This window comes from Lissotriton vulgaris, chromosome 1_1 (assembly GCF_964263255.1).
Source record: "Lissotriton vulgaris chromosome 1_1, aLisVul1.2, whole genome shotgun sequence".
NCBI classification, from domain to species: domain Eukaryota; kingdom Metazoa; phylum Chordata; class Amphibia; order Caudata; family Salamandridae; genus Lissotriton; species Lissotriton vulgaris.
Genome location: NC_141685.1, coordinates 1,974,339,105 through 1,974,358,123, shown reverse-complemented (window position 1 = coordinate 1,974,358,123; position 19,019 = coordinate 1,974,339,105). Strand labels below are relative to the sequence as shown.

General features: G+C 43.4%; 1 protein-coding gene across 1 annotated transcript in view; it reads right to left on the bottom strand.

The window, feature by feature from the left end:
- SEMA3A (semaphorin 3A) overlaps window positions 1-19,019 on the bottom strand; it is a 535,542-nt gene that overhangs the window by 273,262 nt on the left and 243,261 nt on the right. The window contains exon 4 of the mRNA XM_086919769.1: window positions 793-912. Coding sequence (XP_086775895.1) covers window positions 793-912 — 120 coding nt within the window. The remainder of the gene's footprint in view (window positions 1-792; window positions 913-19,019) is intronic.

Below are 19,019 nucleotides of genomic sequence, written 5' to 3'. Positions count from 1 at the left end.
GCATGAGCCGTGCAGCACAGCCGAAGCATCTGAAGAGCCGGTGGGAGGCAGTACCGTGAGCGGGGAACCAGGGTAGGAGCCACCTCCCAGCGAAGGTAGGACACACCCTGCCGCCGCCTGCTGCAGCGCTTCAATGGCAGGCGGCGCCAGCGGGGAACAAGTATGCAGAGAAAGCAAGTTGACCTTCAGCAAGGACAACTCAGCACACCTGCCGCCGCCCTCCCTAGCACGCAGGGAAGGCGGGCGGCGAGTCCGTACTACATTGAAGCCCCCAGCAAGCATGTAGCAGAAGAATGTACTCCCCACAGAAAGGTTTTGGTGCAGCCCAATGGCTTTGAATACATTTCTTACAGTTATTTAATAACATTATATTAAATAATGTGCTTCCTTGATGGTTTGGGTGAATTGCCATATTTTACTGGATGTAAAGTAGCATAATGCAAGAATGTATGTAGCTGATAACTAAAATTTACAAATGTGCCCATTAGTAGTATCAGAGGGAGTTTCCAGAACTGTTTCAATACTATTTTTCTTAGAGGTGCAAAGACACTCCAATGTCCACTATTCATTGAAAGATATGTATAGGCCTATTATTTGCACATTCTTTTTAGTACATATGTCTCAATTATATCATATTATACCTCCAAAATAGAAAATCACAATTTGAATACGTTGTAGCATATATTCACTACAATATACGTGAGAAAATCTGCATCTTGCAGAGACTATTGACAGTAAATAGGGTTCTCCAAGGGTTTTGCATATACACTTCAGTACAGTTTAAAAACTTACCTCTGGGTAGTTGCCTACGTCAACATAAGTGCACACAGGATGAAACGCCCCTGTTCCACAGGCATACAAGTGCGTGTGATTGTAAACCTTCAAAACCTTGATGAAATTCGCGCATTCTCTCTGTAAAATAAGGAAAGCCATAACTAATTAGTCAAGTAATGTTGCAGAATTGCGATAAAAATATTTTGCAGCAGAATGCTAAACTGAAGGTTGCACTCAAATTAGTGTGCTTTAGTCAGCCTAGACCAGGAGGGCAGTTTGAATAGCTTTATTGTTGCTTAGTCTATATATTGTGGAACATCTCATCCAACTTTGCAGATTTGCAAGATGTTCTGACCTTTCAATATGTGACTGAAAGTGCCTGCCCCTTATGACACAGTCATGCTCTTGACCACAATTGGCGAACTTCTAATTTTAATCCCCATTGACTGTTTGCCTTATGATGGCTGACTCCTAGGCCAACACATAGCGAACAAGGGCCCTTATTTATAAGGCCTTGCGTCAGTTTTGCGCCGCTGGTGCGTCACTTTTTGTGACGCACCAGCGGCATACAAAATGCGCCTTCTTGCGCCATATTTAAAAAGTGACGCATCTAGGTAGATGTGTCACTTTTTAAACCCCTGCGCCACATTATACCTGCGTCAGGTATAGGGGGCCTTATTTATGAAGGCCTTGCGTCAGTTTTGCGCCACCGGTGCGTCACTTTTTGTGACGCACCAGCGGTGTAAAAAATTCGCCTTGTTGCGCCATATTTATAAAGTGACGCATCTAGGTAGATGCGTCACTTTTTAAACCCCTGCGCCACATTATACCTGCGTCAGGTATAATGTATGCAGAGGGGGCGTTCCCCCGCAAAAAGCCTTGTAATAGTGACTCAGTCAAATCTATGAGATTTCACTGTGTCACTTTTAGGATGCTGTTGCGTCAAAATCTTGCGCCTGCCTCACAGCAGGCGTAAGACTGACGCAAGCCCTTTCACATGGGGCTTTCCCCATGTGAAAGGACGCATTGCTGAAGTTGCGTCACTTTTGTGACACACTCCAGCAATGCGTCACTTTTGCGCTTACAGATACGTCAGAAATACTGACGTATCTGTAACTCCTTGCGACATGATGCGTCATACAATAAATATGACGCATCAGGAATGTCGTAAGGAGTGCGCAGTGAAAAGTGACGCATCGCTGTTTTCATGCAGCGATGCGTCACTTTTCATAAATGAGGCCCAATGTATGCAGGGGGGGCCGTCCCTCGCAAAAAGCCTCGTAATAGTGACGCAGTGAAATCTATGAGATTTCACTGCGTCACTTTTAGGATGCTGTTGCGTCAAAATCTTGCGCCTGCCTCACAGCAGGCATAAGACTGACGCAAGCCCTTTCACATGGGGCTTTCCCCATGTGAAAGGATGCATTGCTGGAGTTGCGTCACTTTTGTGACACACTCCAGCAATGCGTCCCTTTTGCGCTTACAGATGCGTCAGAAATACTGACGCATCTGTAAGTCCTTGCGACATGATGCGTCATACATTAAATATGACGCATCATTGGTGTCGCAAGGAGTGCGCAGTGAAGAAGTGACGCAACGCTGTTTTCACGCAGCGATGCGTCACTTTTCATAAATGAGGCCCAAGGAATCTCAAAAAGAATACTAAATAGTTAAGCGTTTTAGATTTCAAAAATAATACAAAATAGTCAGAAGGTATCGAACACAAGATATACCTCATTAAAAGGCAAGCATGAATGAGTTGAACTGGAAAGACTGAGGATAAAGTGTGTGGTATGAAAGTACTGCTTACGTTGAGAACAAGAGCCACCTAGGGTTATTGTTGCTCCCGCAATGATTTGTATGCTGTCAGACTAAAAAGGGGGAACATTTAAAGCTAATCCGTCATACTGTTTTAAATAACGCGTAGACGTCGCTCATGCCTGAATTAGCGTCGAAGCAATTTGGCTCAGTTGTATCACAATTCATGGCAAACTATAATATTTGTTTTGGTGAACTGCCCTCCGCTCCTCATGCACATAGGGCTGGCTAAGTAGTTACATTGAGAATTAAGTAGCAAGTGTGTGTCTTGGAAACCCTTCTGGTTGCCTGCCCATTGTGAACACAGGATACGGAGTCTGACTAGCATTTATTGCTCCTTTGGAACAGATGTCGGAGTAGAAACAGATATTGCTTGCAAGAATATGATATAAAATATAAGTCATAGAAGACAAGAAAAAAAGAACACCGGAGTTAAGGAAATACACATGCACTTTCAGATCAACACAAATGCAATGAACCATAAAGTACAGGTTATGTGACTGTTACCCTTTATGAAAGACTGATGGTTTAATCGAAGCTTTGATTAGGTTTGGACTCAACCCCACATTAAGTACCAGTTTGCACCATGGTGGCTTATTGTGCACAAGCAGGATGACCAGATGCCCGGATTTACCTGACAGTCCTCGTTTTTAAATTCAGTCCCAACAGTTTTAATTAAAACTAATTAATGTCCCGGTTTCGGGGAGATGCGGAGAGGGTTTGTGATCGTGCACATTAGATTTAAATTAGACAGCAGGCTCACATTTTCTAGGGCTTTCTCCAGTTACATTACCAAGGGAATAAAAGTACATTGTAATAAAGCTGTTTTAAAGACTCTCCAGCCGGGCATGGCCAAGATGGGGACTTGGTAGGCCGCGCTTTCGTGGCTCTCCTCTCCAACCCAGCATAGCCCTGTAAACCAGATGAGGAGGAGGGCTTGTGGCGTCCGCCGAGCCATACCTGGGGCCATGCCGGGGTTAGAGCTGACCTGAGCGGCTGTAGTCCCGGAGCAGAGAGCTGCCAAGAAGGTAACGCAAGGCGGCCTGAGGAGCAGAGCGGGCCGGTCGGAAGAGGCCAGAGAAAGCCCGGGGTGGCATTGCGGGAGGCAGACATCTGCGACTCCTCGGCTAGACGGTGAGACCGCAGGAGGTCCTGGATGGGTAGGTGGTATCAGCCGCACGCACCTACCGTGAGGCTGAGCGGTCCGGTTGAGCCAAGAAAGTTGGGCTGTGTGATCCTGCGCGAGGCCCCCGCTGCACAGACACGGGTAGGCCCCCGCCCACCCGTTGGTGATTCCATCGCCAGCCTGGCTTGCAGGCGACGCTGAGGGTCACATCTGGGACTAGGATCCAGCTGAGGGGGCAAGAAATAGACCCTAGGAGCTTGAAGTAAGACCACCGGGAAGGACATGCACTGCGCAGCAGTTCGGCTGCACTGGAGGCCGGGTCTGCCAGACGGGTCCTTTAGTACAGCGAGGCCTCGGTTCTGAGGGCCCGGCTGCAAGGGCCTAGCTAGGCCCGCCTTGTGTATTACATCCCTGTTGGATGCTTTGCTGTGGGAGTGGCTCTGGTGGATCTTTGACCTGAGCCCGGGTCTTCAGTGAAGCAAAGTGGCTGGACACAGAGGCAAGAAAAGACAGCAGCAGAGCACCTTGCGAACCGACTACCCAACAAGTGCACCCTCCTGGTGCTTCATTCAGAGTGCTAGGAAGTGACTGTGGGTACAACAGGCATTGCCCCCATTTTCAAGCAGTCCCCTGTCTGGGCTCCAGATGTGGAATGGAGGAGCTAACGAGCTGAGGCCTTGAGGTCAGGATTGACTGCTAGCCGGCCCAGATAGAGGGGCTATCCCCCACATAGGGATGTGTTGGCAGATGTGGTCTGTCGAGGCCTGATCGGATAAGTAGACCACGTGCTAAACTGCCCTAGGTCACAAGAGCTGCAAATGGGCCACAGGACAGCGATGGTCCAGGCTGAGGCCTAAGTGGTGTGAGTACATAGAGTGCAGCGAAGTACAGGTGGGAAGTTGCACCTCAGCTGGCGAGGGTGTAAGGACTGGGCTGAGAGTCACCCTGGGAGGTGCCCCCCCCCCCACTTGCAGGCTATCGAATTTAGGGTTGAGCCCAACCCAGATGATAGCAGCACTGCAGAGTCATGGCTGCCCCCAAGGGCAGAAAGGACAGAACAGTGAAAGATATGCTGGTCGAATCAATGATACCACAGGCGTAGAGCCTACCTACAGCGAAGGGCACGGAGGAGGCCGAAGGGGCAGAGGGACCAGAAGCCCCAGTAATCCGATCTTTCCTTGAATCGCTGTTCTCCTCCCTATGGGAAGAACTGTCCGTCATGAAGCGCGATCTCTCGGTGGGCTTGCGGGAAATTCGATGAGATGTAGACTACCTGGGAGAGAGGGTCAACTCCCTAGAGGAGCATGAAATGGGACGTGAAGAAGAACTCGAGAGCCTCCAGCAAGAAATCCTCAAGTTATGGGAACAGAATCTCTACCTCCAGACCCACACGGAGAACCTAGAGAACAGGTCCCGGAGGAACAACATCTGCATGTGAAGTATGGCTCAGGGAGAGGGGGACAGAGATATTGAAGCTCTGGTGGTTGACATTTTCCGCTCGATCCTAGGGGAGCCCCCAGAATTCCCAATCAAACTCGACCGCACCCATGGGGTGGGCCCCAGAAGACCTGGCCTGGGCCTTCCAGAGGACATTTTGACCTGTGTACACGACTACCAACTCAAAGAACAAATCCTTCATGAAGCCAGAAACAACTTGGATTTCCTCTACAAGGGTCAGAAACCTATATTGTAGCAGGACCTGGCAGCCCCACTTTAATCAAACACGAGCTGCTCCACCCAATCACAACTTTCCTCAGAGACTCTAGCATTAAATATTCTTAAAGGCACCCCTTCCGATAGATCTTCCACTTTAAGGGAGAGCTCAGGAAGATCCGCTCTCTCTCCACAGCCTATGAGCTTCTGAACCATGAGGAACTCACAGAGGAAGAGCCTAAGCAGAACATCTAAAGCCCCAGATGTCGTAGTGGTCATGGCTGGACCACCATTAAACCACCCAGCCTGTCGGCATGCCCTGACTCAAACACCATTGCCAAAGAGGGACAGGTTGTTCTGGCATCCCTGGCTGGAGTCCCATCCGAATAAACACAGAGGAGTCAAACGAGAGCTAATGGTCAGTTATTTACTCCTCTGCCCATTGTTGGAAATGCTTCAAACACACGTCTGGGCTGTGCCGGGGGAGCAGAGAGACCACGGTCATTGCTGCCCTAGACTTTCACTCCAAGGAGCTGTATGCTCTGGAAATTGTTGAGCAATGATTCATCATGATACTTTTGTAGTTATGTTGGGGTTTTGTTATTTTCTTTCAAAGTGCTACCTCCCCCCTCACGCCTCCTCTGTTCCGCACAAACATAGGCGGACTCTGTTAGGCCTGCTTCTGCACATAAGGCCCTATCTACCTTTAGGCACTACAGTTACATATATATAGCCAGCTCCCACAGTTCATAAAATCCCCAGTCAACATACTGATGAGTGTTAAAATCCTGGCCCTGAATGTCAAGGGGCTTAACAACCCTACCAAGTGAAGAGCTATCCTGTCTTGCTTAAAGAACTCAGAAGCGCATATATGTTTACTGCTAGAGACCCACCTCCTGCATAGCGACACTCAGAGACTACGTTGCAAGGTCTTCTCGTAGCAATATTTCTCCTCTCTTCCCACCAAGAAGGCTGGGGTAGCCATCCTCATATCCCGCAAATTTAAAGGGTGGTGGGAGCACAGGTGTCCGAGATCAGAGACTCCTGGACCTCTCCGTGACTATCGGGCTGCACACACTCACGCTGGCTACGATTTATGATCCGAATGAGGGCCAGGAGGTATTTATTTGCAGGGCGGCTGCAGATTTATCATCCTCCCTAGAACAACAGGTCCTCATAGGAGGAGACCTGAATATAGTGTTCGACAGTCATTTAGACTGTTCAGCTCAGAGGCATGGTCAATCTGGGGCCCTGTCCGTGGATAGACAATGGTGGCTACACGAACTGAGGCTAGTAGATATCTGGCATCACTTCCACCCTAGCACAGCTGATTACAGCTTCTACTCCCATGCTCACAAGACATATTACAGGTTGGTCTACTTCCTTGAGTCTCAGTCCTTTCTCTCTTCTGCGCAAGACTTATCCATACAGCCAAGGGCGTTGCCTGGCCATGCAGCAATAACTATATCATTGTCACTTCAACTCACACCTCAGCCATCATACTATTGGAGGCTTAGGGGACACTCTGCTACACTGCCCTGAGGTTGTCACATGCTTAACCAAGGCACTCGACGACTTTTTATCTATCAGCAACACCCAAGATACCTCTATAGTGTCCTTATGGGAAAAACGTATACTAATGGTAAGGGGAGATCTGATCGGTACGCGCTCAGCAGATAACACGGTGCGCAGGGAGAAGAGAGAAGTGCTGGAACTAGAAGGGATACACAAACGGACCGGAGCACCACGAGTATGGAGACAATTAAACGCTGTGTGATCCCAACTAGCAAGAGATTAGACTTGGATAGAGCGGAGTATGCTGCCCTTCACCTGAAACACCTGTTCTATATGGGGGGATAAATGCAGCCACCTGCTGCCCCACAAACTGTGTGGCCATTGCCAAACAGCAACATTTCAAAAGATCTCTGACACTCAGGCACCGAATGCACGCAAGCAGCGGATTTATCCTACCCGTTTAGAGATTTCTATGCAGAATTATACTCAGCGCAGCAAATCCCAGAGCAGAACTCCCACACAGTGGATAAAAAACTCCCGCTTAACAATGGACCAGGCTTCTGCTCTTGAAAGGCCTATCCGGGTCAAAGAGGTCATATCGGCCATAGCACGGCTGAAGCTCCTTAAATCTCCTGGCTCTAACAGGTTCACTGCTTTTTTTTATAAACCATTCTGCTCCACCTTGGCTTCAGTACTGACCCGACTCTTTAATGCTATTGGTGATACCTCTGTGATGCCGCCCACAATGCTCCTAGCATCAGTCATTGTTATCTCCAAGCCCGGTAAGGATAGCCGCTATTATGCCTTCTACAGGTCTATACTCCTGCTGAACATTGATCTCAAGATATTCACTGGGATCTTGGTGGCCAGATTACGACCTCTAATGCTGGGATTAATCGACTCAGATCAGGCCAGTTTTGTGGCATCTAGGCAATGTAGTGACAACACTAGGAGGCTGCTCCACCTCCTGGACAAGGCACATCGCCAATCAGTGGAGCAGGCGGTGCTATCTGTTGATGCTGAAAAGGCATTTGACAATGTGCATTGGCACTTCCTGGAGGCCAAGCTAGAGCGCTTTCGGGTGGTGAGGCGATTCCGGAGATGGGTATAGCAGAAGCTGTAGCCATCCCTCGGCCATAGTCCAGGTCAATGGCTACGCGTCTGAGTCTTTCCCGATAACAAGAGGCAGGAGACAGGGCTGTCCTCTCTCCCCATTGCTATTCCCCCCTTACATGGAGTCGTTGGCACAAATGGTGCGTGACAATCAACAGATTACGGGGGTTCACTTTGGGGGTGACCGTCACAGCATTAGCATGTACGTGGAGGATGTAATCGCCATGCTGTAAACCCTCACGACATTGGTACCGGCTTTTCTTGCTGAGATGGAGTCATTTGCAGCTGCATCAGGCTTTAGAGCTAACATGATTAAATCGCAAGCCCTGGGATTCTCCCTGAGTCCACAATCTGTTACCATTCATAACCAGGCCTGCCCCTTCGGATGGGATCAGAAGGCCATACCCTACCTCATCATCAAACTGACATTATCCACCTCCACAACATTGAACTACACTCACTTGCTGGCTCAAGTTTGTCAAAATCTACATCGCTGACAGCCATTTAGCCTTTCCTGGTTAGTTCAGGTGGCAGACCTCAAGATGTGCGTACTCCCTAAAATGCTATATTTATTACAAACCCTGCCTGTGGAACTCCCCCACCCCGGGTACGTTGAAGCAGCTTCAGAATGAGTTCTTCTCCTTTTTTTGTGTGGACCAAAACCTAGGATGAGCAGGGATTTGAGTTTTCGGCCACCTGGGGAGGGAGGTTTGGGGATCTCTGATCTGGTTCACTACTATAGGGCTACCTGGCTGGGTTCACTGTTAGATTGGGCCTAGCCAGAATAAGAGAAACATTGGTCATTCATGGAGCAGGCACTAGCTGACCAGTCTCTGTGGAAGATACCCTCTCTCCATAGAGATTCCCAATCTCCGGGATTCTATGGATCCCCAATCATACGGACACCCTAAAGACCTGGGACACAACTGACCTTCCCATCACCACTGACTTCTATCACTAACAACCCTGAGTTCACTCCGGGTCTAGAAGAGGTGGCCATCAGACACTGGGACAGAGAGGGACATTGATCGATAGGCCATTTCTTTGACGCCGAGGGCCCTTTCTCCTTTCAAGATTTCTGATGTGATTTCGCAATGCTCAAAACCGAATATTACCACTACCAGCAGATCTACCAGTGGAAAATGAAGCCCCAGATGTGCAAGAGAGCAGAGAGGAGGGTCACCCCATATGAAAAGTGGCTACTATCCAAACAGTCGAACAAACAGCTTATCACAGAGCTGTACCATCTGTTACGCCCCCTAGAACAGCCAACTATGTCTGCTGGTCAGAGGAGATGGGAGACTGAACTGGGATGGAACTATCCCGCAAAGAATGGGGAGACATTTTGTACAGGGCCAGACATACAGCTCGCAATATCTCTAGCATAGAGTCCGCTACCAAGATTGTGACTTACTGGTACCTCACCCCCAACTTCATAGGATCGACCCTAACAGCTCCCCGGGATGTTGGAGGGGTTGCGGACCAGAGGGCACCTTACTGCACCTGTTGTGGGACTACCCCACTCTCACACAGTACTGGGAACAGATCCTAGATGACATTGACAAACATTTCGACACTACAATATTGCGCTTCCCAGCATATTTTATTCTGGGCGCATCTGACAGGCTTACTTTTCCCCTAAAATCTTGTAAGGGCAGGCAGATGGGAATAGCTCTGATGCAGCACTACATAACATATTATCCCATTGGGGCACAAATAGGACTCCCACATTACAAGGGTGGCTGCACGGGTTATGGTACGTGATTGGTATGGAGCACATTTTTTTCTTGCTCCAGGGTGATGGGGCCTCTTTTGCTTACTGGTGGCATCCCTTTATAGCCGTGCTATGCTGGGAATTTCGTGGGCTAACCTGCCCCAAATATCTGCAACTGCTTCAACTCCCTGCGCTGCAACAAGCCCAGTCCCAACTCTCCACACATTGTTGCATCCCAAGTCATAGAAGTTTCTTATTTTTTTCTTTTGAGGCTGACTTGATGGGTGAAGGAGATTTTGGGAGGAGGAGGCGGGGAGCGGGTGGTTGGTTGACTGCAAATATATTTGGCCCACAACTAGGCACAATGTTGCCATGCATATTGTTCTGTCTTATAAACAATAAAAATATTTAAACCTAAAGACTCTCCAGCTGTGCTTTAGTATCTCAGTGAAGCACAGCAGGATGTACAGAGAAGCAAATCAGCATTTCAGAAGGCCCTCAGCTGAAGCCCAATCTTTCCATTTAGCTTCAGCACAACTTGTAAGAGAGGGCTTATTAGTACCGTTTTAATTTGAAAGTAAAAGTTTGAAAACTTTAATGCTATATCATGTTTCAAAAAAGGTCATTATGTTTTCCTATATGTTCCAGATTGTATCAAACACAAATATTATTATGTGTCTTTGTGCAGCTCCACCCTTTCTCCAGTCAATGCAATATGATAGTCCTTCTTCTATTTTTGTAGACCGTCTCAGTCCCAGTGTTTGGTTTTCTGAATCTGGCCAGCCTATGCACAAGTGTTCAATAAAGCTCAATAAATTACACATATGAAAATAAAGGACATATATTCAGTTAGGTACCTCAATTGACTTAATGCAGTAGATCACTCGCATACTTTGAAGTTGTAATCAGTACATACTCAACACAGAACCATGAAACACTCGAAGGATCTTTATTTAAACAGGTTCCTGCTTAAATGTATGTGCAAGGGTCTGCTAAAATCATCAACTGAATAAATATAGCTGTCACTTATGTACCTAAACATTTAAACCTGTGAAGAGATAGTGTACGTCTATAATGTAAAGTAATGTGTAACTTTGTGGTGTTTTTCAGTTGTAGAATATTCCTTCTGCTATGCTTCTCCTAAACAATTTCAAGAGTAAAGTAATTTTGATGAGAAATTAATTCTCTTACCTTTAACAGTATCCCTTGCAACATCTATTCATTAAATGTTCGTGTCTTAGGATCATAATTCGAGTTATTTTGTTATATCACCAGTATAAAAATGGCCAATCTCAAATCTGGGTAATCGGGTTCGAGTCTCGGCAATGAACCTGAACATCCTGTGATCCTGGACATATTACTTAATCTCCCCGTGCCTAATGAAAATGAAAGTGTCCTTGTGTGACACAACTGGTGCTCATATAAAGCACCTTCGGGTCAAGTTTGTGCTATATACAATTCTGGAGAAAAAAAAATGTGTTCTTAATCTCTGGTTTTCCTTTGATATTGATGGTTTCCTAGTTGAACTAACAAAATCCCTTTTCCAATGAATAGTTTGGCTTTAATTTATGCTCAGGTCAATGTGGATTTTTTAGACCAAAGCCTTGCTTAAGGTCATATGTGTTCTTGCTGTTGAAGATGGTTTTAGTTGTATAATCATAAAGCCAGAAAATGTGGCAAGAAATTACGTTTCAAATGTAATCTAGCATTCTACAGCACATTTCGCATTTCCAGCTTGGTCATGGAATTAATTATTTTTTACACTTTAGTTATTTGACTTTCTCAGAATTATATAAGTTCAGTTTGGAACTTGTATTCTTATCTTTCCTGAGAAAATCACCAGTTGCACTATAACCTAACACCATTCCGAACATTGCTGCAAAGCCATTTTAAACTTGGACTCTTAAATGGCGCCCCACATTTCTTATGATTTGTTGATTACATTTTCTATGCAGTTTTTATATAGTATTTCAGTTAGATATTTTTTATCTTCATTGAAAATCATTCTACTATATATCTTATTGTAAATCCATTAACAAAGCATGACAAACGCTATGCAAGCCTGTCATCAGAAGCATTTAATTTCAGACACATTTTCAGGGCTGTATATATATATGGTGAATGCGCTTGGTTTGGTACATTTTTGCAAACCAGCGAATGTATTCTGTACAAAAGCTTTATAAAAGCTTTTTAAGGGCATGAAATGTACAGTGGCTTGCGATGGATATTGTTAACTAAATATACAGTTTCAGTGACGCACATAATGATTCCTATACTGATTTCTAAAAATGCACATAACATATGTGAGTTTAACACAGTTTTTGTCAGCATGTGTATTGACTAGCCCTAATTGCCCATCTCAAAGGGGTCAAAGATAAAGATGCACCCAAGATACGTGGTGAGAAGGTAGTGGCACTTATGTTTGCTCATGAGACCCTCCTTTTGTCCAAATCCCCGATGGGAAGACAGCGTGCCCTAGATAGTTTTGCCAGTTTTTGTGAGAAAAGGGGGTTGGAGATCAACATCTCTAAGACAAAGTACATGATCTGTAACCCATCAAAGATCACTCGCTCCAATCCTTCTTTTAATGGCACTATCTTGGACAGGGTTACTGTATTTGAATATTTGGGCATTACCCTCAAAGACAACATGGAGTGGGGCCCTCAGATAGCCAAGGCTAAACTCAGGATGGTGCAGATGACAGGAGGTGTTTTAAAACTGCACCGGGAATCCACCTCCAAACCAGTTGCCTCCATTCTGGAAATGTATAAAGCACAAGCCAGGGAAGCCATTCTGTATGGGGCAGAACTGTGAGGACACTGCTCAACTGAATACATCCTCAAGGTGGAAAACTGCTTTTTGAGATCTCTGTTGTCTCTTCCAGTTAGCACTCCCCTTATCCCCCTAAGACTGGACATAGATATTAGACCCATAGACGAGGGATTGGTCTTCACCCTTTATCATATTGGCGCAGACTATGGGTAACCCCAGAATTGAGGTACTTCAGAGAGGAAGTTAAAGAACTTATGGGACTCCCTGGGACAGATAACATCCAATGGTTTGCTCACATAAGAAAAGAGAGCAAGAGGTTGGGCTTCCGGGATCTTTGGAGCAAACCTGCAGTAACTTGTATGAAGGTGTCTCGGGCAGATTTGGTGAAATTCCATCGTGATCAACAACTGGAGGATGTTGTCACCAACTCTGCGCTGGGATCCCTAACTCTAGACTTTTTAAGATATAAAGATGAGTACAAACTTGAGCCATTTTTTGGATGAGATTGTCCCTAGCGAAGCAAGGAAACTCTATGTTCAATTTAGACATGGTACTCTACCACTTAAGTTTTTTTGCACAAATAGTCTGATAATAAATCACTAGAATGTCCAGTGTGTGGTGTAAAAGAGGAGTCTGTGCCCCATGTTCTTTTTTTCTTCCCATGCTATAAGAATCTTAGGCAGCGATGGCTCATTCAACAATGCAGAAACTTGGGGCTCAAGCAGTATCATCAGGCACTCAGGATCTTAAAATGTGATACTTCTCTGCCAGTTGTACTCTCTGTTTCTTGTTATCTATATGCTATTTGGCAGAGGCGCTGGTCATTTATTAACAACCACTCCCGTGGTCAATGTTCTGTCTAGTCTCGTCCGTTATGTGATATCTGTGCCTTGACTGTACACTATTTTTAACCTTATATATATTTTCTATCTTTTTAAACTCTTTTTATCCTTTTAGTTTCTATGAAATGTAATCTGTGTACTTCTGTAATTAATGGAGTTACACATAGTTGTCATGATGCTTTTTATTGAGTGTATCTTGTATTTTGCATCTTTTAAGGTCCTCGACCGAAATAAAGATTACTTGACCTGACTTGACTTGACTTGTATTGACTAGCGCCTATGAATACAATATAAAGTGCATAATTAACTAGATGCATTTTTTTTAGATCTAATGAGGCAAGATATTGCAGTATTGAGCGCTGTGTTATTGTTAATGAAATCCAAGGCTGCATCACATAAAGTGGACAGTCGAAGTGCTAATAACACAGGTCTTTACAACAGGTTTGGACTTTCCGATGTTTTGAAGAGTTAAAAAGCCGGAACAGCAGTATATTACTGATTCAGAGAGTTGTAAACGGTTATTTGTGTATGGTACTTTAAAGGAATGTGTTACATTTGGCTGTAAATGAAGCAGATGTTTTTTTACATAGAAATTACAGAATACAACAGAATAACATTACAGAAAGCAAAATAAATAAAAGCAGTCAAAATCAGAGACACCACAATCACAGTACAATAACACAATGCAATAAGGCTGAACAAAAACACACAGAACAAAAAAAGAACATATATGCACAAATATGGGAAGAGGTGTGGCGCAGTGGCCGGATCACTGACAAAATATCGACCTACAGGAATATCGATGCAAAAATATCGAAAGCAAGAATATCGACATCCTATCTACAACATGGTAAGTACAAAAATATCGAAAATAAAATATATATGTTAAAAATATCGATGTTAAAAAAGATCGTTTTTTTCTGTAAAAATATATATGTAAAATAAAGTAAATAACACTAATAAATAAAATCAACAAAGTTAAAAATATCCAATAATGTTTAAAATTATTCAATAAGACATATATAATAATACTACATTAATTAAACATATACAGAAAATATATAATATAAATGTACTTAACAATAAGTTGTAATAATTATTTTAATAATTTATAAATTAATAAAAAATATTATAAATTACAAATACATTTACAAACATAAAACAAAAACATAAATAAAAAGTAAAGAATTATGTTTAATAAATTTAAAAAACTTAAATATACTTTTAATATTTTTAAAATTAATTATATAAAACGTTGGATAGCGTAGGGGTAAAAATTACTATTCCCACTCCAGAGAGTCCAACAGTAGGGAAAGCGTTGGATAGCGTAGGGGTAAAAATTACTATTCCCACTCCAGAGAGTGCAACAGTAAGGAAAACATTGGATAGCGTAGGAGTAAAAATTACTATTCCCACTCCAGAGAGTGCAACAGTAGGGAAAGCTTTGGATAGCATAGGAGTAAAAATGAGTATTCCCACTCCAGAGAATGAAACAGTAGGGAAAGCATTGGATAGCGTAGGGGAAAAAATTACTATTCCCACTCCAGAGAGTGCAACAGTAGGGAAAGCGTTGGATAGCGTAGAGGTAAAAATGACTATTTCCACTCCAGAGAGTGCAACAGTAGGGAAAGCGTTGGATAGTGTAGGGGTAAAAATTACTATTCCCACTCCAAAAAGTGCAACAGTAGGGAAAGCATTGGATAGTGTAGAAGTTAAATATAACATACTTATAAATAATTGTTCTAAATAAAATAATTGCAAATTTTATTTTTAAACAACTACATCATTTGCAAATCCCCATTGAAAATTACTAAAAACATATTTATAATTAAATATTTAATTAACAATAAATTAACATTAAATACTAATAAATATTAATTCATACATTTAAATAAGCTAATAATATTTTTCTAAACAAAAAACATATTAATAATTACAAATGTATTAACAATTTAAAAATGGTGAACAGTAAATGTATTTTTGAATAAAAAAATTTTTTTATAAAAAAGTATTTACCAATCAATAAAATAAATTTCCAATTTATGGAAATTAATTACCCCAAAAATTATTAATTACCAATTTCAAAAAATTAAATACCAAATAAAAAAGAATTGCCAATTAAAAATTGTAATTACCAATTACAAACCTTAATTACCAATTAAAAAACTAATTATCAATTAAAAAAGTTAATTGCCAATTAATAATTATTTAGAAATAAAATAATTATCAATACCAATCAAAAATAAATAAATACTTAATTACAATTAAATTACTTCCCACCCAATTCCCCTATAAACCCACAACCCGCTACCGAACTTAAACACAAAAATTAATTAAAATTAATTTACAATTACTAAAAATGTATAATTAATTTAATATAATTAAATTACTTACCACACTATTCCCCTATAAACCCACAACCAGCTCCAGTACTAAAACACGAAATTAAATTACAACTAACATTTTTAATATATAATAAATTGTACACATATAATTTAAAACAAATAAAATACTTAACAAAAAAATATAACACATACATATAAAATAAATAATAAAATACATAACAACAAACAAATATCGATATTAGTAACATCGAAATTAGTGACATCGATATAATTGATATCGATATTACTAACTTCGATATTACTTAATTCGATATAAAAAAAATCGATATTACTTACCTTAGGGTCGATATTCTGTCCAACGATATTTGCAAGTCGATATTACTGTATGTCGATATTAGGGAATCGATATTTTGACTGTGCACCGCAGTGGCCCAGGCGCCTGCCTCCAGGAAAAAGGCTCATGGTTCGATCCCAGCACCAGAGGCAGGTTAGCCCAGCACTATGTGACTCTGGGCAATAGTTTGCTTAATCTTCCTGACGGCTCCCAGCACCTTGACACTCTCGGGTAATTGTTCGCGCTTTACAAATGCTGGATTTATTTTATTTCAGATATTCTTGTCCTTATCACTGCCTACTCAAATCTGCTTTCATAATATGGTGGTGAAAGGTATTTGCATCAAACATGAACAACATGCAATAGTGCCAGACAAAGCACTTTTGTGATCTGGTCTCAGTTTGCAAATTAAGTTGTTTTTTGTGCTCTTTGCAGTCTGAGAATATGTGCTTGAGTGAAGTGAGTTTTTTTACATGTATGTAGCATAGCCTATAATGGTAGGTTATTGAGTAAACCCTAGAAATGTGCAAAGCTGCAAATTGTTACACCACACAGCTTGAGAATCTTTTAAAACGTATTTGCCATTTGGTAGCAAATTTTGAAAACGTGGTAGAAAAGAAGGATCCTGTATTGACATGTAAAGATGTGTGCTACTGGGCCTGGCTATGGCAGTACTGCTTGGAAGTCACTTACTGTTGTTTTCAGAGGTGATGCAAAACTTTTATTTCCCCATAGATAGAATTCCCAGATTGTGACATCAGACAGTGGAAACTGAAATTATCAATCAGCTGAGTGGCAGCTGTTGTACTCTCCTGCTGCCACTCACTGCTAGGGCATCCCTGACAGACAGAGGGCAAACAGTGCTCCATCCAGCATGATGTCCAGTCAATGCTGGGTGTGACATCCGGATGCAGGGAACGAGGCAGTTAACATGAAACGTTGTCACAGGCCAAGGAAAGGAACGTCATTATTTCTCATAAAGTGTCAACTTATCCAACTTTGCAGGTGTAGTCTTTCATTTCGCCCACTCTTTGTTAGCTTGGATATTAACAGCCCGATTCATCAAGCGAAATTGCGCTCACAAAGGGCCAGATTCTGAGAATCTGGCCCTTTGCGAGTGCAATTTTTGCATTTGGGATTCATCATCCCAAATGCAAAAATCGCTATTAGCGAAATCGCATATTTGCGAGGAATTGGATTTAAGGAATCTCTAATAGAGATTCCTTAAATGCAATTCATCAACCAATTTGAAATTGCGAATTCGCAATATTTGGTTGCAATTTACCACGAAGTCTGACTTCGTGGTAAATTGCGAAAAAAGAGAATAAAGCACTTTAGTGCATTTTTTTCTTTTGCATGTTACACACACACATGTCCTTTGGACATGTGTGTGCGCAACACCTGTTTAAATTTGCATTTAAGGGGTGCCACAGGGTGTCCTTTGGACACCCCTGGCACCCTTGAAATCGCTATCTTATTTGCGATTAGCAAATTGCTAATCGCAAATAAGGAATACTCCCCATTCATTCCTATGGGCCTTTTGGCCCATAGGAATGAATGGGGAGTTATTCCTTATTTGCGATTAGCAATTTGCTAATCGCAAATAAGGATTGTGTAGGAATCGCAACTTATTTTGCGATTCCTACATGAATCCCGGTTTGCGAGTCTGTAATAGCGATTCCTTATGAATCGCAATTAAAGACTCGCAAAACGGGTCTTTGATGAATCTGGCTGTAAGTGCCTTAGACAGTGCTTGCCTTTCCACCCTAAAACACTCAAAATGAGACCTTGATGTACCTCTTTTTCGAAGTTGCATTTAATAATATCAACGCATCCGGTCAGATATGACATTTGGAACAAGTATAGTAATGAAAAGACAGTCACCCATTTATTGTGACATTCCAAAAGTCATATTGTTATGTTATGTTATGTTATAACGCTCTTGTATAGCGCACGGCTTCGCGAAAAGAGTGTCCCGGCGCTTTCCACCTGCAACTCAGAATAAAAATAACACAACACAGCAAAAAGAATAAGAAAAGAACTGAAACAGAAACAATAAGAACAGCCTAAAGATTAAAAAGCCAGGTCTTCAGGCTCTTCCTGAACTGGAGCAAATTGGCAGTGCTGCGCAGCGAAAGAGGTAGCGAGTTCCACAGCTGGGGAGCTTTGCAGCTGAAAGAGCGCCCTCCCGCGCGGGCCTTCCTCACCCGAGGGACCACCGCTTTATAAAGGGATTCCGAACGCAAGGAGCGGACTGGTCGATAAAAGGCCAGTCTCCGCCGCAGGTATCCAGCCCCTGATCCAAACAGAGCCTTGTGCATCAAAGTCAGGGATTTGAACTGGATCCGCTTCCGGATAGGCAGCCAGTGTAGCGCCTGTAGCAGCCCGGAGGCTCGGGCTCGTCTACACAGGCCAAAAATAGCCCGGGCGGCAGAGTTCTATACCACCTGTAGGCGCTGAATTAGGTAATCAGGGAGGCCTAGAAAGAGGGCGTTAGCATAGTCTAGCCTAGAGCCAACGAGAGCCTGCACAGTAATACGCCTGTGCTCCTCAGACAGCAGGGGCAGGAATTTACGGAGCATTTTCAAAATTCCATAACAGGTGCCAGCCAGACCCAGAATATGTGTTCTCAGCGACAGCTGGTTGTCCAGCTTGACACCCAGATTTTTAGCCACCAAGGAAGACTGTGCAGGAGGGCTCATGTCGGACGGCCACCAGTGCTGCCACTCCGGATCGGCAACGCAACCGAAGAATAGAACCTCGGACTTGCTTGAGTTGGCCCTTAGACTGTTCCGTTGGAACCAGTCAAAGACCAATGCAAGACAGTCCCTGATTCTCCCTCCATCAAACTCCTGGTCTTTCCCGCATGTGAAGAGGAGTTGCGTGTCGTCGGCGTAGGAGACGATCTGGGCCCCATATGCTTCCACCAAGGCCCCCAAAGGGGACATAAAGATGTTAAACAACGTGGGGCTCAACACAGAACCCTGTGGAACCCCAACTCCCAGTGGCGGCA